General features: G+C 39.4%; 1 protein-coding gene across 3 annotated transcripts in view; it reads right to left on the reverse strand.

The window, feature by feature from the left end:
* LOC131963163 (FERM, ARHGEF and pleckstrin domain-containing protein 1-like) overlaps positions 1 to 24,353 on the reverse strand; it is an 85,350-nt gene that overhangs the window by 51,535 nt on the left and 9,462 nt on the right. For all 3 annotated transcript variants that reach the window (XM_059328316.1, XM_059328317.1, XM_059328315.1), the window contains exon 2: positions 23,197 to 23,425. In XM_059328316.1, the coding sequence (XP_059184299.1) occupies positions 23,197 to 23,370 (174 nt within the window). In that variant the 5' untranslated portion in view covers positions 23,371 to 23,425. The remainder of the gene's footprint in view (positions 1 to 23,196; positions 23,426 to 24,353) is intronic.

Genomic DNA, 24,353 nt, shown 5'->3' on the forward strand with positions numbered 1-24,353 from the left:
GTTTACAGGTAGATAAAGTTGCTTTCATGACTTTGAGAGCCTTCAACTTCACCTTATAGGGTGAAGCCATCTTTATTTTTAAAGCTCAATAATCTGCACTTTTCCTTGCTCAGCATACTGCGTAATCACTTATTTACAATCCAAAGTTTCAGACTAATTCCTCACAATATGTGATTATGATATGTACTTAAAGTTTGTTTGTGCGGCTGTAAACTTTCAAAACAACCCAAAGCTGCTTACTAAATTGAAGTGCCTGAAGTGGAGCAGCCGGTTCTCATGGTCTGCTCTCTTTTTGGCAGCAGTTTCAGCAGAGGAAATGGTCAACCAGGCCGAGGTCAAACATGATATATATATATATAGGTTCTGTTTATAATAAAATCAGAGAACAATAATAGACTTCAGTGTTGCATTCACTGGGAAACAAATACAGAAAGTGATAATCTTCTGCAAGTTCATAGTTTGAGAGTTTTAAAGTCTAAAAATAACCGGTGTGTATGTGTGCTGAAATTGTTCAGCTACAGACTGTAGCCTGTGGAGCCCAGACTGAGGTCCTTTCAGTTCAAATCACAATCACTTCATTCAGCAACGACCATCAATGAGCCTTTCTTACCCGGCCAAAATCACACACTTGTGCTCGCTCACTTCTGCACAGAGACACATTTTTATCTGGATTTTTCTCTTATCTAACAGAAGTGGAATGATGCTCTGCAATCCCAGACATATTGAGCACTTCTCTGCAGCATATGCACACAGTGACACATTCATTGGTATGTGCGCTCGCATGCAGACACACAATTAAAGCGCCCGAAAAAGCTGTCGGAGTCAGACTTTCCTGCTGCAGAGTTGGGACTGTAAAAGCAACCTGCAAATTTTTTAAAATGTTTTTACTCATGTTGTTTTGTGTTATGATTGTCATAACTATGCACCTTATGCAGTGGCACTTTCAATTTCGTTGTATAGTGAACTATATAATGACAATAAAGACTATTTGATTTGATTGATTTGATTTGATTAACATACAGCACTCCTGTAGCGACTACAGTTGGCTCTTTAAAGTTATGTACTTACTTGATTCCTGTGGTTTAAGTCTAGTACCATCAGGTTGAATGCACTTATTGTAAGTCGCTTTGGACAAAAGCGTCAGCTAAATGACATGGAATTGAAAAATTTTTTTGAATGTAACTTGTTTGCCTACATTTGTGTGTAAAAAGAAAAAACAGCCTCTTTTATCGCCCTTTTTAAACTGTACTTTTAGTCAACATTGCACACTTTAAATTAACTTGCAAAAACTTGCATGGAAATTTGACATTTCAGCAATACAGGGTCCAATTTTGTGTGGAAGAGCTTAAAAAAATGCATTTATTTGTCTGAAAACCAACATGTTTTATCCCTAAGTTGCATTGTTTTTTTTTATAAACTGTACTTTCATTCAACTATGCACACTTTAGATTTGCTTTTTTTAAACTTGCATGAACACTCCAGTCTGAAAAGTCAGATTTCAACAATACAGGGTCCAGTTTTGTGTTGAAGAGAATCAGAAAACTTGTTCAGTTGCATTTTGTTGTCTAAAAACCAACATGCTTTATCCCTAAATTGCATAGTTTTTGTTCCACTAAACTGTACTTTCAGTCAATTATGCACACTTTAAATTTGCTTTATTAAAACTGTGCACACACTATGCACACAGTGACACATTCATTGGTATGTGCGCTCGCATGCAGACACACAATTAAAGCGCCCAAAAAAAGCTGTTGAGGTCAGACTTTCCTGCTGCAGAGTTGGGACTGTAAAAGCAACCTGCAAAGGCGAAGGTCATGTCCTTAAAAGCAAGGTCCAGTTTCACACAGCTGTGCTTTCAGGACTCACGCTAACTTGGCTCTTGTCTTTTAAGATAATTAGAAGGCTTGCAGGTCTAGCACTGAGCCTTAACAACCAACTGTCCATCAGTGGATTCTGGCTCCAAGCCCGGCAAGCATTATGAAAAAATACTTGCAAGAGTCTTAAGAAATCATCAAAATAGCTCCAGACATGGGAAAAGAAACCAGATCGTCCATTTACAAAGCAACTTTTCAGTGCATCATTGCAGCAGTTTAGCTGTTTAAAGCTCAACTTTCTTGTTTGAGACACAGCTAATAAGATAAACACAAGTTTTATTGATGGGACCGCACATGACAGCAAAATAACTGGTTATTTTTCAGTCACCGAGGTTGTCTGCAGCTGTGGAGACTGCTTCCTTTTTCTGTTTACCTTTCATAAAATGACTCATGTCCTTTTCTTGTGCAAATTATAGAGCAGCCCCTGAATTAAACTTCATGTTAGAGGGGCTGTGTGTCACAACTGATTACAAAAATATACATTACGGTCAGCTGGCAGGTTGATGGTGGTCAATCCTACTCAGTGTTTCTGGTTGCTGTTACTGGCAATACACAAGGTTTGAGTTGACCGTGTCAGCAAAAAGAGCCCAAAATAATCCATTTTGCAAATTAAGGAAGGTGTTTTTTATCTTTCTCACTTTCTTTTTCTTTGGATTTATTGTCTCCTAGCTTCCTGTCCTTCCTTTTAATCCAAGAACTCTCTCATGCTACAACGTTAGTGTCTGGCTAAACTGGGAGGCTGTATATCAAAGTAATTGTTCTCTCCGTTCTATCCATCCCCCTTGAGGCCTTTACTAAGAAAACCTACATATATTTCACTTCACTTTCTCTCTTTAGTCTCTATTCTCTGCTATCATCACTGTTTCACTGTGGACAAAGCTTCCTTTATGTTGAAGATGAATGGTTAATGAAAATGCATCAATTAGAAAGAGGCCTCCATCTATCTTTTTCCCCAAGCAAGTTATTTAAAGAGTCACACCACGAGTAGTTTCTGTGTGTCTGTAGCTTGAAGAACAACCAGTACCTCACTCTAGTATTCTCTCAAAACCATAGACTGTATAAAAAGTGGAAGTAGACACTGTGGCTTTCGCCATCTTGGTTGTTTTGGAGTCAGAAAGGACAAAGGTCACATTTGGACAAAAGGGCGGATTAAAGTCACCAGCTGGAGCTAGATAGCTTTTCGTTAGCATTTTGTGCATTTGTAATCTGCTGTGATATTACTGGGATGCTAATTTTGGCTCCCAAAAAGGAAGCTTAAAACTAAATTTACCCCCCAAAAAATGAACAATTGACTCCTTAGATGGACTTTTATTCAAAGGCTTAACAAGACTTTTTAGGAGACCAAAATGTACAATTTGACACACTATTAAGGGTGAAAAGATGAAAATGTAGACATAAAAAAATATATATTTAAATGTACACATTGTCACGATTACACATTTTTACATTCCTATCTTAACTGACAGGTCGCCATGGTAGCAACTCGTCAATCATAAGGTAGACCTCCTAAAGAATACCTGTCTTTGCCGTCTATTTTTTCTCTCAATGAGACGATAATTAACAAAATAAACATCATAATGTATTGAAGAAAAGTTAAAAGTATTGATTGAGACCATAAACTCATGAGTGAAATATTTTCTGACGAAATAAATTAAGTGAGAAGTAGGGTCATTTTCTCACAGACTTCTATACAATCTGACTTCTTTTTGCACCAGTGGAGTCGCCCCCTGCTGGCCGTTAGAAAGAATGCAGGTTTAAGGCACTTCTGCATAGTCTTTTTCTTTTATCTATCGAGTCTTTGCTCAAAACACATGTCTGTTTTCCATATAAAAGTCCACATGGACATATTTAACCTATTAATTGTTTTGTTTTATCCTCTAATATTTTTCCATCACTCCCCTTTTCTTCGGATCCTGCCTTGCCCTGCTCACCATGGCCAAGTAAAATATTCTCACCATATGCCGTGGTGTGTTCAGGGTCTTTGGGGAGCCCTGCAGCGTCCTGATGCAAATGACCTATGAACCCATCTCCCCAAACCCCCCCAGCTTACATATGGTGATGTGGTCCAATGCAAAGATGTACAAACTTAGAAAGAAAAATTCTTAAGTATCGAAACAGTGTTGTACATGAAAGTTAATGCACGAAACAATAGAATGTGGCTTGAGGCAAACTGGTATGAAGTGAGGGGATGGTTGAAAGGTACTTCTCTGCACTCAGACTAATGTCAACAGGGATGGAAACCAGATGGCTGAAACTGATGATAAGAACTCTCCACGGGGGAAAAGACAGGAAAAAAAACACCTCAAAGCTGTTTCTTGCTCCAGTCCCCTGCTACGAATTCCAGCAAGGATCTTTGTCAGGCAGATGAGAGACGAATGTGTTATTAATTTGAGATATTCAGATTGTTGGATGTTTTTCTGACTCACAATTTAGCCCAGAAATTGACCTTTCTAAAAGAGATACATAACTGGAAAATCATTTTTTATTACTAAAACCAAATTGTGCTTACTTCAAGGTTATGTGACAAAGATACAAGGAGAGAAGAGAGAGATATGGGAGGACTGAAAATGAAAGAGATAGTTACACCCTGCTGGGAGAGCACCGGAGAATCACCTGAACCTTAACTCAACTCCTGTCTTGCTGTGATTGCTCGTACAAAGCAGTAATTTGAGCTGTAAATCTGGACAGGTAATTTTTTTCCCATGGTCAACCTCCTGATGGAACTCTGCAGGTTTCATACCACAGAGTATGTGGTGTCCTGCTGCTAAACTGCAGGTAAATGGGATAAAAAGCAACAGAGAAGACATAGATTTAGTTGCAGGAACTTCAGATGTAATTACTTCAGAAAGGAAATGAACAGGACTATGTCAAGAAATTTACTAATTGCTTTGAACAGACTGTAACTCAACTTAAAACCTGAGATCTTTCCCAACTTTCTTGCGTGCCTTAAAGGTCTGGTGACTGAATTCAATGTAAATAACCAACAAGACTTTTGCTGGGATATATACACATAGGATATACATAGCAAATACATAGGATGAGGAGGTTACTTGCCTCTCTTCAGCTCTCCCTATAGCACCAGCTTATTGTAAGAACTTGATACCGGACCCAAAGATGGCAACTATTGAGTTTAAATCGCTTCAGGAACGTTTCACCAATATAAACAGTTTTACAATCCTTGCTTTTACCATTGTGGTCTATGGGGGAAATGTTTTGTTTTTTGTTTTTTTACAGTCATGGTCCATGCATGTAAAATATATTGTGTAGCTGTAACTACCTATGCGGCATGGTAGAACTATATAATAGATTCATATTTATACATTTGCTGATATATCTTTTTTATTTTTATATTTTATTATTTATTATATTTTTTTTTTCTCCCTATGTTTTTTCAAATATTTTATTTGTTATAATTTATCAATACATATTTATATTTATCTATTTACCTATTTATTTTTTGTTTTATTGCCTTATTTTATCTCTATTATGTTGTATTTTATCCCTATATTTTTATTAAAATATTTCACGTTACATCACTATGGCAGTGGTAACATGATGATACATGATGCAGATCAATCATATTCAGCCTCCTATACGTTACATCACTGCTCTGACTGTAGATCATTTAAAGGCCGCTTGTGTCATAAATACCAAAGATTCCTGAAAACGGCACACAGTACGCCTATCTTTAACAGAAGCTTCAAGCTGGATTCCAAGGCTGCACTGATTGTGCTTCTTTATACTTGATTCATTAGCATGCATGCTATGATCTTGTCCTATTCCCACTCCATTTACTTGAGAAGTAGTTCCCTTCGGGCTAAAAATAACAGAAGCTCTGCACTGTTTAATAGCCTAAACACGCTTCCTTTTCTCTGAAAGCAAAGAAGTCCATAAAATCTGATTTAATAGTGTCATGTTAAAGTCATTGTGCTCGTTCTTCAGCTCCAGAATTGATGTTAAAGCTTTATTTGATGCTGCTTTGAGCGATTTCTCAAATGAGAAGACAAATCACAAAAGATCCCCTGGTGTTGTTCTTCATCCCCGCTGTGTGTCACAGGAAATAAAATGTCTGGGTTCTCCCTCGAGCCCATTGGTACCGGCTTGAATAATGGGGTGTTTAGCAAAGGGACAGGTTTTAATGGCTGTAATTTAATGTGATTTTATGCAATACTGAACCCATTATAGACTGTTTTACCTTTTTAATACCTGCACTGCATTCAATATCACCTTGGTATGAGGCTAAAGAATGCCTAAACAGCACAACTTCCCCTCAAGGGAAAAAAAATAAAAACACACCAGTGAACAGCAGGACAGCTGGGAGAGGCTTCCTCTCTCCTCGACTGTCCACCAATCACGTCGTCTCGTTCAGATTAGGTTAAACGGCTTAACTTCTGGCAAGACGTCAGAGCCGGTTCCTCCTGGCCACCAGAAGGGAGAGGACCACGCACACACACACAGATGGACACACACATATGCCTAACTGGACTGTTGAATAAACAGCATGTTGGCAAAATACCTGCTAGCATTGTCAGCAGTGACAGCAAGGCACTGTGGGTAATCAAACTGGCAACACCACAGATGGGGGGTTGATGAAAATGCCTACAGGCTGCTATGAAGACAACAGCGTGCAGCGTATGTGTGTGTGTGTGTGTGTGTGTGTTCCCAGCACACTTGAGGCAGACAATTAAATCAAGCAGCAGAGGAAAACACATGCACAGTGTTGTACCATTTAAAAAAAAGCAATTGGTGTCTCGTGTAGGACGATGTTTTGTGCTACGCCTCGTGCAGTAATGAGGTCTGTAAATCTCACAACAGGGCCGCTTTGTTTCCTAAAAGCCTCTGGAGCTCCATCAAGGAGCAGGATGATAAAATGGAAATGGTACAAGCTTTTATCTAAAGTGTCTTACAGTACTATGAGTACACTTGTAGCTGCTGTGGGAACATAGTCCGTCCATGGTTCAGCTTGGAATGCAGGCTCTTAATATGACAAAGATCGATTATTATACATGGATGCCTGCACAGTAATTTATGTCGAACACGGAAGAGGGGAGAGAGAAGTGAGGCGAAGATACAGTGGAAGGCTGCATGCATACCAAATCAGGCATTGCAGCAATAAGTACAAGGTTCTGTTACCTCTTTGTGTCACCATTGTGTTCCCTATATTTAGCATTTAGCCATGCTGCTAGTATGCCAAGTTCTACAAGTGATTATATAAAATAACAAATTCACTTTCAATAACTAACCAGGAAAAGGCTTTGGATTTTCAATTTGTTTTCTTGCCAGTGCAATGCAAAAATGCTGTGCATAAATATGGAAAATCTCCATGAAAATTTCCAGCGTGACGATTATGCTAATTTTCTGCATTGTAATGTTGGATTTTCCGCCACCCACAACTGTAGCCTGTACAGACAGATGACTGTCACTGGATTTCTTTCATGACGTAGAAAACATGATCATTCTGGCAAGTTCTGGAGTTGTCAAGCCTGTTACAATAATTACAATATTCCTTGATAATTAACATATTTTCGCTAGGATTTCTATGACCAGAAAATACTGCAACATCCTTGCTTATACCCAAACCCACCTTCTGTCTCCTCATCAGAGGCCCATGAGCATTTAAAAGGCCGTGGGCCGTTTGGGCTCCCTGTCTGAGAATTACCAGCTGATGGCCAGAGCCCTTACAGCAAAACCTATCCAGACAAAGAAGCTATCATATCTTTTGAGATCACCATCAGCTGGGATACGATGAAGATGGCAATGTAGCTGATATACATTTTTATTATGTTTTGGTGTTGTTGGTCATAAAAGCTAAAATTACCTACTCGTCCAACAGCAAGAAAATCAGCCCAGCATCCACAGCCATTTATTTTTTGTCACCAAGACTGGTGGTCTTGGTGGTCTTTTTACTTATAAGGAGATATTGTTATTGTTGTGACCAGCCAACAGAGACAGAGCAGATACAAGCCCACCCCCTTTGGGGAGGAAAACAAACTCCTTTAACTTTGTATTCTAGGACGGTACCTCCTTGACAATTTGATCCGCTTGCAAAAAACTGAAAAATGGACAAAAGCTGCTGTGTGGTTGAATGTACTTCCAACAAGTTAAAGAACCCAGAACTACGTTTTTATAAGCTGATAAACTGAAAATACAAACTTTTATGTGGTAAAGTGGTAAAAGTATCAGCACTTACAATAGGGGAAATTCCTTAAACTCAGTATATTACACTATAATGTTAACTTTTAGACAACCACACTAACAAAATGTCTGTTTCTAGCTAAAATTATTACATTTAAACATACAATTTCATTATTTTAGCACTTTGTCAGTCTATCAGAAAGGACAAGTTGACTGTTAGCAAGCTAATGTTAGCTATATGTTAGCGAGCAAATGTTAGCTATATGTTGGCGAGCTTATGTTAGCCAATATCTACTTTTGTCCTCTTAAAAAGTTCAGTTTTTCAGTTCGTCAGATTTTTAAAAACTATTATGCACTACCAACTTCAGCTTTTGACCATTTTTCTGTTTTTTTTTGCTAGCGACTGAAATTTTCTAGGCGGCTCCTTCATTAAATACAAAGTTTGCCTCCCAAATAGATGCAAGACTAAATCTAATTGGAAATAAATTCATATTCTATGTAATATTATACCTTTGTTTCATCATAACTAGTAGGAAAACTTTTTAAGTGCTTTAGGTTCCTCACCCTGTTTAACCTCACAGCAAAGAACTTGCCACTAAAGCAAGTCACAGATGCCAAAGCTTGGCATATGTTTTTGTATGTGCACGTGTTGCTAAACGGACGATTTATAAGCCAGAAGAAAGGGTGTGGAAACACAATTGAATGATTAAACTAAGCCTGCGGTGAGCACATATGTGTGTGGTTATGAAGATGCGCGGATGATTTACAAGTCAGGAATAGCATTTTTAATTACGCCACAGCCCAAAGTCTTAAATGTAATTAAAACTGGATATCTCAGTGGCATCAAAGTATGTCAAATAAATACACATTTATTACCATAAACAACAGTTTTACAATCTATGCGGCCTATCAGCTTCAAGAGAAATGCTCCCAAACAGCAATGACACATTGAAAAGCAGCAAAAAGCAATAAATCAATCACAGCTCCAGCCAGCAGAGTGATAATTAATCAGAAGATGCAACACTGGAAATTCCAATTTAGGGCTGAAAAGGCACCGTCCCCTCGGTAGTCTGCAGTGATTTATGATGCGAATGATGAGACTTAACCATGACGAAATGTCTTGACAGATAGAGAGGCATGAAGTCTGAGATGAAATAAAAGTGAAAAGAAAGGTGGAGAGAGAGGTGAAAACTAAAACTGCTTTTCCTCCCAAACATCACATTTCAGACCACATTCCTCTGCTAGTTTCTCAGAGAAACAAACGGCTGGAGACTCGGGGACACAGCAGGGGAGACGCCATTGAATTCCACTGAGGCTTCTGGAAAACATCCAAAACGGAGACGAGGAGAGAGCGAGGAGAAAGATTAAGAAACACTTCACCTATTGAAAGAGTGCAGCATGCTCCCACACACACACACACACACACACACAGAAAGACTTAGGGGTGAAGTTACAGGGCTTGGTCCAGATTTGCGACAGAGATTGAGCGAGGCCTTAGAAAGGCTTAATAAGGAGCCATGGTTAACACTTATCAAGGGGGAGAAATCTCATTTAGGATACTGAAGCTGACACTTGGGGTTTAAGCTCTTAGCATGCCCACTTACGCATTTCTTTGTTAATCAAAAACAACTGGTTCCCATCGCTGAGTTCCTGTACACATTTCACTCTCCAAATAGCAACATAACAAGTGTGTGTACACTTCAGTTCAAGTTCAATGCTCTCTTTAATAGGGCTGCAAAATACTGGGGAAAAAAGACATTGCGAGACATTTATTCTACGATATATATTGCGGTATGAAAACACAGCTCCCAGGAATTTTCAGGGTGCAGGTGAATGCACGTCCGGAGGAATATTTTGTACATTTCAGAGTCAAATGCATCATTCTGGTGCACTTTTGGAGCAAAATTAAGAGGCTAGATCTAAAAATGTGTGCTCAAGTAAACAATTTGGTGAAACAGGTTGGTTGTGTACATATGAATGGTGATGAGGCAGCAAAAAGAAGTCACCCCCTGACTCTGTAGGGCGCCCCATCTCTCAATGCAGGGAAAAAGGGGGAAACAAACACCAAGTCCATGCTGCATGGGCGAGAGGTGCTGTATAGTTCTCAGCCGGAGCCACAAGCCAGGTTTTCTAGCTGACCTAGAATTGGTTGCATAATGATGCATAAAAATACATAATAATGACCGAGTATAATGTGTAAACGTCCAATTAGACTGTAAATGTTGGTTAAAATGGTGTTTTCCAACAGCAGTGTGCAGGAATTTTCTCATTCATTCATCTTAATTACTCAACTCCTGCATGCCTGCACCAAGAAATCTGCTTATGGGAATATGCAATGTAGTTAAGTCAAACTACTGTATTAAAACTACTGATTACTCTGTGTGCATGCATGTAATGACAGTCAGTAAAAATACATTTCTCTATAATTTCACCAATACGTTTTGACATGCTAATTCTACTCTAATGTTATTTATAGGATAGGGACATACTCAGAATTCTTTATTTGTCAAGTGTTTAATTCACAGTAATCAATTAATATATTGATATACACTACCGGTGAAAAGTTTTAGAACACCCCAATTTTTCCATTTTTTTAATTGAAATTCAAGCAGTTCAAGTCAAATGAACAGCTTGAAAGGGTACAAAGGTAAGTGGTGAACTGCCAGAGGTAAATAAAAAAAGGTAAGGTTAACCAAAACTGAAAAATAATGCACATTTCAGAATTATACAAGTAGGCCTTTTAAAGGGAACAAGAACTGGGTTAACAACTTAACTCTATGGAGTCTTGTCCATTCTTTTCATGTCTTTGTAAGTCATTTTGTGTCTTTTTTGGTCATTTTGTGTCTTTTTTTAGTCCTTTAGTCCAACATAAAATGTGATTTTGAATCTTTTTTTTACTTTCAAAACACTATCATGCTCAATAAAGAATATTAAATGTTGCAAATGTGCATTCATTTCAGAGTACACTGAGACATTAAACTGCTTCATTTTCAATTAAATTCTGGAAAAGTTGGTGTGTTCTAAAACTTTTGACCAGTAGTGTATGTATATGTATATCACCTATATTGTGATAGAAGATTTGAGTCACCCTACCCTACATGCAGGCCTGGCTAAATCTAAACTGCAGTTGGAGAGTAATGCAACCAAAAAATAGAATTTCTCTAATTTGATTCTCTAATAGCTGGTGTGTTTCTGGGGAGTTTTCCAGCTCTCATTCCTCTCCCGCAAACAACCTTTTCCCAATGACTTTTTACCCTTTGCCAAGAGAAATCCCTGACACAAATTATTATTACTCCGTGTCATCGGGTGCAGATTTACGGCAGCAGAGACAGCTGGAAAGAGGAACCGTGTAACCTAATAAATCTACACATATAGTCACATATTGAGCAATGAGCTCCCACACGCTGCCTTCAAATTAGTTTTCAGGTGGAAGAGAGGGAAAATCAGAAGTATAATCTCCTAATTATGTGATTAGGAAAAACAGGAGTGCTGCCTGAAGCTACGTCCTCTGTCCAACACCAACATGTACTGTATACCCAAGTGCAGCTACTATTTTTCACCTCAGCCTGTTTCATTTTTCAAATACAACAGGAGCTCCAAATGAGCTTTGGCTGCCGTCCAGGGTTTCTGGCAGCGATGATAAACCGACCAGCATTTGCCGAGCGGGTGATGTTAATTTTTTCCCATTGTGTTTGAACACCGAGGTATCGCCATGCCAAACTGGAATAGTGCTTGTGATGACAGGCAGGTATTATTATAACATGTTAAATTATCAAAGTATCACAACTGCAATCAAATACAGGAAATAATCAATTTCCCACCTGTAAGGATGGAATGACAAGATAAACTTGTAAAAGCAGGATTTTCACCACATCCCATTTGGCCCCTACTGCTACAAATCTTACAGCTACGGATGGGCGATATGGACCAAAAGTCATATCCCGATATATTTGGGCTGAATATCGATATACGTTATATATCCTGTTATCTTTATTGCAAAGTGAGAGCAAATGTTCAATCAAGTGGTAGACTTGTAGATAAGTAGTTTTATTGAAACCGTTTATTTAAGTGAACATAAACACTGTATAACAACAGGAGTACCTTGTTTTAAAACCAAAGCTCCATAAAGTGCACATTTAAATCAAATAAAAATATTAAATAAAAATAGCCTATGAAATAAAATAGGCCAATCTTTTTCTGAAATAAATATATTTATATTGGAAAAGAATAACGAAATAAAATTACAAAATAACTAAATATGACAAACCCTAGTAGGGGCAGCATTTATGTATAAAGAAAGATTTTTTTTTAAAACTATGTTGATATATGCGATATGGACCAATTCCATATCACATTTAAAAATATATCGATATTTTTTTTATATATCGACATATCGCCCAGCCCTACTTGCAGCCACAAAAACTACCAATTTGCTGTGGTGGCTTTGAGTGAAACAGAGGTACAGTGATTACCCTAAATGGGGCCCAGCAGCTCTTCTACTGTTGGCTTGACAAGCCTCCTCACTTGGGACCTCATTCACTGCAATTACAAAAAAAAAAAAAGGGAATCCATCTGCAGCCAAGCAGAGCGGACAGTGTTTGCTCGCTCACTGGCTGCCGGGCGAACTGCAAAAGCCTCCTGTGGGAGACGGATGTGTGCCTGTATGCATCTTTCTCTCTCTCCCCATGCTGCCATCCCCCCCTCTTTCTCCATCACAGCGAGCGTAACACCACGTCTCTTTCTCGTCCCTCGGCGGGGCCCCCGTTCATTTATTTCCTACCCCCATCCTGCTCGCTTTCAGGAACAATCTCGCAGTAATTGTTTCTCCATCAGCAATAGTCTCCCACTCACTAAAGTAATAATCTCTGTCTCGTTCGCTCATGCCCTCCTTCCTCGCCCAGAGGCAGCTCCGTCTGTGGCCCCGTCTTTGAACTCAGCACGTCTAAACGCTTCCACGTGGCTCCACGTGCACACACCCACCTTAAAAGCCAAGGAAAATGCATGCTTCCACTGTAACTGTAGCACTGCATGTTTATGTCTTACTTTAATGTGATTCACATCTAACCAGTCCCACAGAATACCAGACTTTAACTTAACGCCATGATATTTAATTTGCTCAACAGGCAGGTAAACTTTGGACTCTGCTACCGAAAGGAAAAAGAAGAAGAAGAAGAAGTAGCTGAGAGTAAGTCAGTCCACATTCAGAAGTCCCTCTCTGAGGTCTCTGACCACAGGAATGAGACAGTGAATGCCAACCATTACATAATACAGCACAGTCCCTCTGTTAGAGGACTCTGTATGCAAGCATGCTGTACCACATGTTCCTCCATCTTTGGGTCTGGATACCAAATAAGGTCCCAGAACACTTCCAAGACTGATATTCCTATATTATATATATATTTTACAACCCAAATTCCAAAAAAAGTTGTGACGTAAAATGTGATTGAGAATAATTTGCTCATCTTTTGTACAGTTTTCAACTGAATATATGTCACACATACTATATTTAACCTTTTAAACCCACCACTAGCAGGTAGCAGAAACTAAAGTTGTAATCCTTCAAATGAAGCCTCGAACATGTATTTCCACCTCATAATTCTTGCGTTATAAGCTTTGGATACAAATCTTTTACTCACAATACCCCTAAACCTACCTGTACATGTAGAGTTAAAGCTCAAATTGATAAACTTTTGTGTTTGTAAATAAAAATTCTGAATTCTGTGGAAACACTATCGGAGGAAACACATAGAAGAAAAAATAAGGTTGCTTTCACAACCCAAAGTTTAGTCCGTTTCAATCGAACTCTGGTTGGTTAAATTCTTTCGCTTCAAATTGTACTCTGGTGCAGACCAAAACAACCAGTCCAAGACCACTTTTGCCCTTTTCCAAATTAACCCTAGTGCGGTTCAATTGCTTTGTGAACATAATCCGACCCAATTACAGGAAATGAACCAAAACTCAGCAGATTGTTGTCTACCTGTGAGATGTACACAGAGAGACAGATGCAACAGGACTGGGAGACGACTGGCTTGGACTTCTGCTGAAGTCTGATGTTTGACTGACATCAAAGCTGACGTTTGGTAGGACCACCAGAGGAGGATTACGGCCAGTAGATTCAAAAGTACTCAGGGTACTTCCAGCTCCATGTTGCTTTGTTTATTTCCGTGTCTGCTGACTAAATTTGGTCCTCTTACATTTATGCACTGTAAAAAGCAAACCAAACTAAATAGAAAACAAACCAAAAGTATCAGTTTCATTGAATTCATTTTCAATTCGGACTAACCAAACAGACTTGGGTTGTGAAAGCACCCGACATGTCCTAACCAGGAACTGGAGCACAGGATCTCTGAAGGAGGCTGCAGTTTCAGAATAAAAGCCCCCAGATGGTGACAGGAGCTGAACAGGAGCTCTGGAGAAGGCTGCAGTTTCAAAACAAAAGCCCCCAGATGGTGACAAGAGCTGAACAGGAGCTCTAGAGAAGGCTGCAGTTTCAAAATAAGAGCCCCCAGATGGTGACAGGAGCTGAAAAGGAGCTCTGGAGAAGGCTGCAGTTTCAAAATAAAAGCCCCCAGATGGTGACAGGAGCTGAACAGGAGCTCTGGAGAAGGCTGCAGTTTCAAAATAAGAGCCCCCAGATGGTAACAGGAGCTGAAAAGGAGCTCTGGAGGTGGCTGGATCTTAAAAATAAAAGCTTGTCAGGCCTGCTGTGCCTAGGTAATAAAATATAACTGGCAAATTTGGCGAAGGGGTTGAGCAGTAGGTCAATTGTGGGGCCTACAAAACTCTAATATATCATTTTTTTATAAGGGCAATTCTGAAGAAGTATGTGGTGACTCTGCTCTACTCTTGTGCTGACAAGAAGCTGATGCATCACCCTGTATTTAAATGATTAAACAAAACACTGCATTATTTAATCACAGTCTTTACAAATTCCCATCAATGAGACATTCATAAAGAGGAGGATATTACATCAGAAAATCTTATCAAATATTTACTTTAATAGGAGTGGAATTAACTGGTCTTAAGAGTCAGTAGAGCTGCGGGGCAGGTCGTAGCATGCACACATGCACTCACTGTGTACTTGTTCATGCATATTGGCCTATAAACTCACATGTCCATGTAATGTGGTTTAACGTGGCCCTCGTGAGCACATATAAACAGCATCAATATAGGTTTAGTATGTTCCGGGGCTGAGGGGTTTCGACACACGCACAGAGCAGCTCTCTGCAGACGGTGATGAATAGGACCTGCCAAAGCTACTGTTTGTTCTGTAAGCGCTCCAAGAAAGCAGAAAAACGTGATTATTTGAGGGATCAGAAGCAGGGTCTGGAGATGGGATGCATGGATAGGTAGAGAGTGAGAGAGCAGAAGTCTGAGACGAAGGGTCGTAAAAGCAGAGATCACAAAGCCAGTGTTTGAGCCTCACCCTGAAATAACTACATTTTACTATCCTTAAACATCACCTTGGCTCTACCCACACATCCAAACCACTTCAACCTTACTGCCAGGACTCCTGCCAACTTTAAAAGTCATAAAGAAACACATTCGTAGCTTGGCTCCAGCTTCAAAAATGCACACTTTCTCGTGTCTTATCACTTGTCTGTCTCTCTCCAGAGTAAATATCAGTAAAAACACGATTACAGTGGTGGAAATAACTGAATCTCAGCAGGGTTTTAACACGCTTCAGGGCAAAAATACTGCAGCAGGAGACACATGATCATCTCACAAATTCAATTTAGGGATTCTAGCTGACTCTTGTAAAAAGAAAATAAGTGTGTTGCTCAACCACAAGCTTAAAAATAACTGAGACTTTTCTGTGAATTCACAAATGGGAGGCTGAGTTTCAACTAATTGACTTTATTGAGCTCATGTTTGCAACAAATAGCCAAAGGTCTCAGCTTTGGAAGCACAACAATGAGGCAGTAATACTTCTGTTCTGGAGGAGGGATGAATCACAGTTAACCCACAGATATGCAGAAAGCTTTATCTTGAAGCATTTTCACAAAATAATGGAAAGACTGTGCCCTTTAAACGATACAAATATGCACAAATAGCAAGAAAACAAATTTAGGCTACACAAGGACGGTCTGAACAGAAGACGCAAAAGTGGCCTCGCGTCTTCACTTTTTATTCCTCGTTTAGACGAGCATTTTCGGGAGGAAATCTGCGTGCATACGGTGACACAAAAGTGTGTGAAATTCGATTGTATGCATGCCAGGCGGCATCACTTAAAGCGATAAGAGCATCTTTGGGCATGCAGAAGTTTTCACGCCACACATTTTCATCAGCTACTCCTTCCACAAAGTTATCCACCATCACTAGATCTCCCAGGTCTCGTTCACAGCCGTCTGGCTCGCCTCCGACCAATTGCTGCATCCAAAATGTGATGGAGGTAATTACAGATCCTTCTCTGTTCACTAATACTATCTGTACATATCCTGTACATTTGGTGGAAAGACTACTGTAAATTTATTAGAGCTGCCAGAGCAGCTTGAAGGTCCGACGCATGGAAATAATCCCACGTTTGTTTATTTTCCTGTACTGGAGCATGTATGTGACGTAAACACATACGTGACGTGAGCAGATCTGAGCAGAGTTTTGCGTCTTGTCAGTGTAGACGGACACGCTACGGCGGAGCGTATTTAACTTTTCCACTTTGGAAGGTGGTTTCAGATTTTTGCGTTTTTAAGCCCCAAAATCGCCGTCACCGTCTAAACGAAAGGCACTTCCGATAAAATATTTTGTCATTTTTACCCCCGAGCGTCCTCGTGTAAACGGGGCCTTAAATTGCAGAAATATCATGTTGAAACGGCCTCTTTTGATAACTTTATTGCTTCTTCTGAGAGACTTCTTCAAGGTGTGACTGACTCGCTATATTCCCTTCTCATTCCTTTCATATCTGCGGCGTGCACATGTGTCATTTACTCCCGAGGTGGCCGACAGCACAAAGGCCCATCCATTTGAAATGTCAGCTGCTCCACATCGGAGCCAAAGAGTGAGAGTGTGTGTGTGTTTGTGCATAATGTGGCGGGGGACTTGTAGCTCATTTATCACAGGCCTTTGGGGGACTGCTAGTCGTCAAATGATGTTGTCTATAAAGCGGTTCAATCATCCTAATCCTCATAACCCTCCCCCCTGTAGGCCTGTATCAGCCCCCAGCCCTCAAACACACACAGGGTCAAGAGCTGTAGCAGCAGATCATAAAGCTGGAATCCAATCATGCAACCAAAAAGCCCCATAGTGATCTTATTGTAACTGAACAGGCGCACCTCCCACACGCATGCAAAGCCAAAACTCAGTCCAGCCTCTCCTGCTATCTGTCTGGTTTTTAAATCTTCTAAAATCCACTGAGAAAGTCAGCCTCAAAATGTGGATATATTGGATCTTCTAGCAGGGATTAAGGTCAAGTAAGCATGCAAGACAAGAAAAATATTCACCAATAAGAAACCAGTGATTGATAGATAAAGAACCACAGAGGGCTGCAGGGATGATGTGTTTTTAGGATCGCCCTGGTTCCTTTCATTAAAGACAAATGGGATTTTTCCATTTTGTTTTAGATTATTACAGAAAACTGGAGGTAAACACAAGTATATGATACCTTTAGTGTTGTTTGGTAAGATAATTTTAAAAATGAAAACAGCTTTTATGAGTTTTTTTAAGTGTAAATGCGATTGTCAGGAGAGAAAAATATGACATTCTTATTTGTTTTTCTGGATAGAATTAATTAGAAAACCATCACAAAAAATATGATAGATGTTTACCATAATAAAGCAGCCCTATTGTTTATTTAAATGTATATATTGATACATTATATTTTTTTTTATTGTTTTGTTGTTTAAGTGAATTATGTCTAAATTTCAAAACAATTCACAAATAAAAAGTAGTAAAATTTTGACAAAAGAAAACATGATTTTTGCCATTATCAAGCAGCCCTTAAATATATTCAAATATGTACATATTGATAATTATATTTTATGCTATTTATACATTTTGTTATTTAATTTTTTTTTATTCATTATTAGTTTTTTAAATTGAATTATATTGAAATTTCAAGAAAATCCACTATGAAAAATAAGTAAAAAAAGATGTTTCCAAACTCCATGAGTGATTGTATTAAACAATCTAAATTTTTACCCCCCAAAAAAAAAAAATCATGATTTTTATCAGATTTATACTCAATAGAATGCAGTTTATTCCTGCTCTTTTCACAAAAAATAATAAATGATCCATATTTTAATCTCATCCTCTTTCAGAAACAGGTGCGAGTGACAGTAAAGTGCAGTAACTTGTTCCTATTTTCGTTGACTTATTAATCTTCACCACAAAAACCAAAATGGTTTCCTCTGGAAAGTTCCCTTCAGTGACTGGATGCTGTGAACTCGTGATAAACGGAGGGAATCTGGGGCAGCAAGCTTTACTTGTGAGGGCAAATCATACAACAATGTTTTTCTATGACACACAAGTAAACACTGCAGCTCAACCCGATTAAACTGTAATGAAATTAAATATAAAAAAAGGCAGAGTCAGAAGTACACACACACACACACACACACACACACACACACACACACCTTCCTCTCTACCTTCAATAATTCACCAGGTGGGAGTGAGCGAAGTAGTCCTGCTCACACACTCCTCTAACGTGCTGCTACCATTCCACATTAATAATGAAGACTCCAAGTGTGTGTGTGTGTGTGTGTGTGTGTGTGTGTGTGTGCCACGAATGCAGTGTGTGCCAATGTCTTGTCATGATGTTTTATTAATGTAATGTGTACTCAAACAATGTACATTTTCACAATGTCAGCAAAGAAAATCATGAACATGACAATAAATAATACAAAATATATAATAAATAGTATAAAAACTATTAAAAATCTATCTAATTTTTTCCTGTCCTTCCATGAGAGTGAAAATCTGCGTTAGATTTAACTGGTATTCAGGCTCTGAGTCCAGATAAAACTCTGCAGGGTCTCCTTTTGATCTAATGGATCCCACATTACTCCTCATGGGATTCTGGCTGTTAGAGTCCATCCACATTCCCAATGAAAGCCAAGGTGATTTTATAAACACCAGAAATATCATAAGGACAGAAATCTTCATCATGAAAGCCAAAGCCCTCAGTGTCAACCACCTGGATCCAAGAAATGTAACTTCATTGAAACCCATGTTGCACCAGCATGTTTTGAATGATACGTATCAGATCTGGGTTCACTTTTCAGCCAAGTTTACATATCAGAAAAGAAAGAAAAAGATGAATCGTGCAGGCCTATCTGCCCTGCCCTAACAAAAAGTTACTTCAAAGCATATCTATGGGAAATACAATTATAACTGAAACATGACTCTATAATTTGCACAAAAAGGTGACAAAAAGTGACCAACGGGCCTATGGTGAAATGTAAATCAGCACTTTGCTATTGAGAGTGACTTTTCCAAGAGGTGGGGCTGCCTTGTAGGTAGGTCCCTATATCCTGACTATGTTTATAGCATTTCTCATGGCACAGAAACCACTGAGAGTGAATCGTGTTGTTGTACTGTTGGTGTGTCTGTGTTTTTGTTCTGTACCTGCCCTCAGGCTGTGTTGCCTGCTCCAAGTATTCCAGGCAGCACTTTCTCATTAGTTATCACACATATTTGTCATAATGTATGATTTGTATGAGCGTCACAACTGAAATAAAGCCACAACACAACAATATGTGAAATTATTTTTCATTAAAAGTATGTATTTCAGATAATAACTCCAAAATTCACAAGCTGGGGTATTTGCTACCATATTTTATGTCGTACAATAAACAAGATCTCTTCAGCTTGTGTTAACCACAGACCTTATTTTTGGGTAACTCACCAAAACCCCATTCCAAATCCTCATTGAGTTTGAGAGTTTAGACCTCATCAGTCTTGCCAACTCCTCGGTAAGGAAAGTAGCTATTGGCTGTCCTAAAAGTCGCTAGAAGTCACTAAATGACGTCATTGCATAATTTGCATAATTTACCATGTGCATGTACTTGTAATGGACGCTGTAGGAGAGAGGAATAACATTGTGGGAAAGACAAAACGTGAGTAAAACTCCCTAAATATGTTTAGAACAGCAAGTGCCCTGTCTCCTGTCACAATTCCAACCCTCCTCCTCTATCCGGCCTTGTGACCAGCAAAAGTGACCCAAAAGAGACATTGACTGTAAACCAGCTAGCAGCGACTTTGTGCAATTTGCAGACTGGACGCTGAGGGGTTAACATCTCCTGCTCTGGCTGCAGCTGGGAGAGACTGCTGTGGGAGGACTGGGCCGCTTGTGAGTGCTTTGGGACAAGGGAGGGAGGGGCCACCGGTAGCACCTGTAGCTCGTTAAGAAGAATTATAACAAGTCTCCAAAAATCTCCAATCATACCAGAAAAAGTCGCTAGATTTGTCGCTAGTCGCTTTTTTGAAAAATAGCCGCTAGGGGGGGTCTGAAAATTTGCTAAATATAGCCACAAAGTAGCTAAGTTGGCAACCCTGGACCCCATGTCAATGCAAATATGCTAACTACTTCCTGGTTTAAGGAGCCATTCCTGTGGTGGCGTATAGGGGGAAATGATAAAGGGGGTTCATCTTACAAGACTGTGGGGGTTGTCTACCTCAGACCAAAATAGCTGGAAAGCAGTGATTTAAAGTGTATAAAAACCCCTGACTGTTAATTATAAAGAACCTGATGTTTTGAATCTTCCTTTCTGCAGCCCCCTGGCTGAGGTTTTAAGATAACAGGCTCAGTTAATGAGCAAGCCGTCCACTTCTCACCTCCCTGTAGTGACAAAATGCCCAATCAAGTGCCAGCGTCAGTGTGAGCTGCAGGCTTATCTCTTGATTCACACGTTAGACTACACCTACTGCACAAATACACTGGCAGGCATTGTAGCAAGACAGATTATGTGAGTCAAGCCCAGGAGACAATGCGTCCCTTATTTCACCAAGGCTGTGATAAGCATGGAAAACATTATAAGTCATTCATTTGGTAGGTTACATTTCCTAAACTCCTGCTCTGCTCTCTATTATTATTATTATTCCCAGTCCAGTCCTCTTCTGGTTCCCAATTCTCTCTTGTAACGGCAACCAAACAATCTGAGCCTGAAACAATAGTGTGTGAGTGCAGTATTAGTATTGTGCGGTCACGCTGCTGCTGTCAGCTGATGCGTTCTGCTCTCCTGCGGTCTGAGCTGTGACGTCTAAAGATGTTCCACAGAGATAGGACGCTTCATTAGTGTGTGTGTGAAAGACTGAGGACAGAAAAAGATAGAGGGGAGGGTTTTCTGTCATGAGGCTGCTGCTGCTGCTCTGTGGAGAACCACAACCTCGGCGTCCTTACATCAATTTTAGAAGACATCAATTTAGGATTTTTGAGAACGCTAAAAAAGAAGATGACATCCCGCACACAGACACCAGATGTCAAACTGTCCAGAGACACATCCTGAGGCACTGACACACTAACAACCACACACATTCCTGGGACTTTCACAAGAGCCAATTACTGCTCCCTGAACTGGCAGCGCTGGATGTTCTACAAGCCAGCAGAGACAGTGACTCGCTGCAATCTTTCTTAATTATCATCACAAAAACTCCCCGAATTCTAAGCTGATAAAACAGCAGCTGGGTTCACTAAAAGGCATGAAGAGCAGGGGCACAAAACTAAACTCTCTGTCAGCTCGAGGCAGACATTAATTCAGAAACTCAAGACGACTCCCAACCGGAGGTGACATACCGGAGCAGCGCAGCAGCGATGTCATTAAAGCTGCTGCCTGGGCAGCCTCTCAGAGGAGCTTTCTCTAAACAGCATTAGGGAGCTGCCTGGACCAACACATGCCTTAGGGTCAGCTCAGATTACTTCAAAATGTAGTCAGCCACTGAATACAAACATCTTTTTTTACAGTAATATAATCCTTTGGGGTACATAAAAAACACTTTTGGATGCACTTTATACAAAAAAATTGGACGTAGCCACTCAAATTTGAGCTCCACAAACGTTCTCATTTCTTTTTAGAATAAAGCCCGACAGCTGATATTATCTATTATCGATATGACAGAAATATCTGTATCTATCGGTGTCACATATATTCTCCCATTTGCCCCCAATGTAAAACCTTTTTTTTTTTTAAAAAACAGAACATTTAATGAAGAAAGTTTTGAGTTTTCGTTTGAATAATTGGCATGAATAGTACATGACCTATCAAACCGACTAAAGCAACTTAACTCTCACAAGGGCGACAGTTTAAAGGGTAAACAAACAGACCAGTTTTGTGCCAACTAGCCATGCCGACTGTCCCCAACTAATGCACATTAGTGACTTTTCCCAACTGGGAATCGTGGGTTTAGAGTGGATGTTGCCAAGCTATCACTCTGATCAACACTGGCCAATAGAGATGTGTCTTTCAGCGTAGGTCCCGCCCACAAGATTCAGCTCTACATTAAGCAGAACTTATGGGTTTGAATACAAGTTTTGGATTTTTAAGGAAAAGTTTTTTATAGGATATTTGAATCACATGTTTATTTTACTTGTAATAGAACATTTTAGCTCTATTTTTATTTAATGCATAATAAAGACACAAACGTAACCCCATAATCAGGGTGAATATGGACTATAAAGAATATACAGTTATGTATGTTTGTATCGGAATAAATAGGAGAATGGAAACAAGCACATAGACTATAATAAACATGCCATAAGAGCACACATTTTTAGCATCAGGAGACTGTGGGAAAGAAAAGCAGAGGCTGGAATTCATTTGGAGCAAAAAACAGAAAGGCAGGCAGTGTTTCTGTCCTCGAGGCAGGATCAGGGGTCTGTAGGTGTGGTGTGTTTAGACAGGAAACTGGTGTGTACCTCCAGGAAGTGGAGATAAGGCAAAAGGTAAATGGAGCATATTGAGCCATCCTTTTACATCAACAAGTGATACAGAAAATCTCTGTTTTAGGTCACCTTTCTGAGCAAAGAAATCCTTCGTCAACTAATGGATTAGTTGATGTAATCTACAGATCTGTGAAAATGAGTTTCTCCAGAGTAAATCTTGCAAAAGCAACACTTTTAATCACAAATGTTCCTTGGAAATGACATATTAAGCATGAAAAATGTCTGGAAAATGACTCATATACTACAGAAATGATCATGTGGGGGTGCAGAAGAAACAAAAACCCTAATTAATGTCACACACAAATGACTCACCGATATCTGGAAGACTTCCTGTGTGTCATCGAGCATCTGAACCCTGATGGAGACTTGTCGACCCGGAGGTTGGGAGGGCGGACGCAGGCCTGGCTCCAGGGTGGACACCCCAAAACTCTCAGGGGCGCCCAGCCTCTGTCCGGCTGTGGACGACCTGTCGGCTGGTTCCACCATGGTGACGGACAGCTACAGTGAGGGGCTGTCGGGCTGTGGGCACCTCTGTTCACGTCTGCAGGAGAAAGGAGAGTTTTACTCAAAATTTCGGGGTTCAGTTTGCATCTTTTTTATGTGCTGCAAGCAAGAGAAGCCAACAATCTTTTCAGGCTGTGATCTGGGTATTTTGGGCTTTTTAAACACATAGCAGGCAGTTTTTCCAAGCTTCTACGTAAGCCCTCAACCTAAATAGCATCACATCCTGTGTTTTGGTAAATATATATGTATACAATTTCCTTGTTATGTATGCCTCTATTTAAAAAATATAGAGTTGTCTGATGCATTTGTGGGTACTAAATGGACTAAAAACTACATGAGCATTTTGAGAAAAAAAAACGAGTGGCCCCAACAACCATCCCTGAGAAAAAAAGTGAGTTGCTGCACGAGCCTGATTATATCGGCAGATATTCATCTTTCACAGACATATCTGTATCTATGAGTAACTGCAAATATCTGCCGATATAAAAAACTTTTTTTACACAACATATAATTCAGAAAATGATACTTGGGGTGATGTAGAAATAGTGTAAACCATTTATTTATTTATTTTTATGTAAATGTTCAAAAATTGACTCATTCTGAATATATATAGCATTAATTTAGCTATTTATTTTATTTTTATTTGGGGTTTTTCTAATTTTTTTGAATTGGCTGATTTTTTCAAATTTTAATTTTATGTTCGGAATAAATAAACAAACAAACAATGTAATATATTGTAAAAATAAAATGATAATAATGTTAAATGTTCTTTAATAGAGCTTTCTGTTTAAGAAAGGAGCCTTTTGAGTACCTTTGCAGATTGTTTTTGGTTGAAGTCTATTTTAAATCCAATAGCTATATTGGGAAACTTTTTTTTTTTTTTGCATTTAAAATCGATATCGGTGGAAAAATCCGATACTGGCATTCTGGTATAAAAGTTTATTGAACTAGAAGAAAAACAACAT

This window comes from Centropristis striata, chromosome 24, assembly GCF_030273125.1.
Source record: "Centropristis striata isolate RG_2023a ecotype Rhode Island chromosome 24, C.striata_1.0, whole genome shotgun sequence".
Taxonomy (NCBI): domain Eukaryota; kingdom Metazoa; phylum Chordata; class Actinopteri; order Perciformes; family Serranidae; genus Centropristis; species Centropristis striata.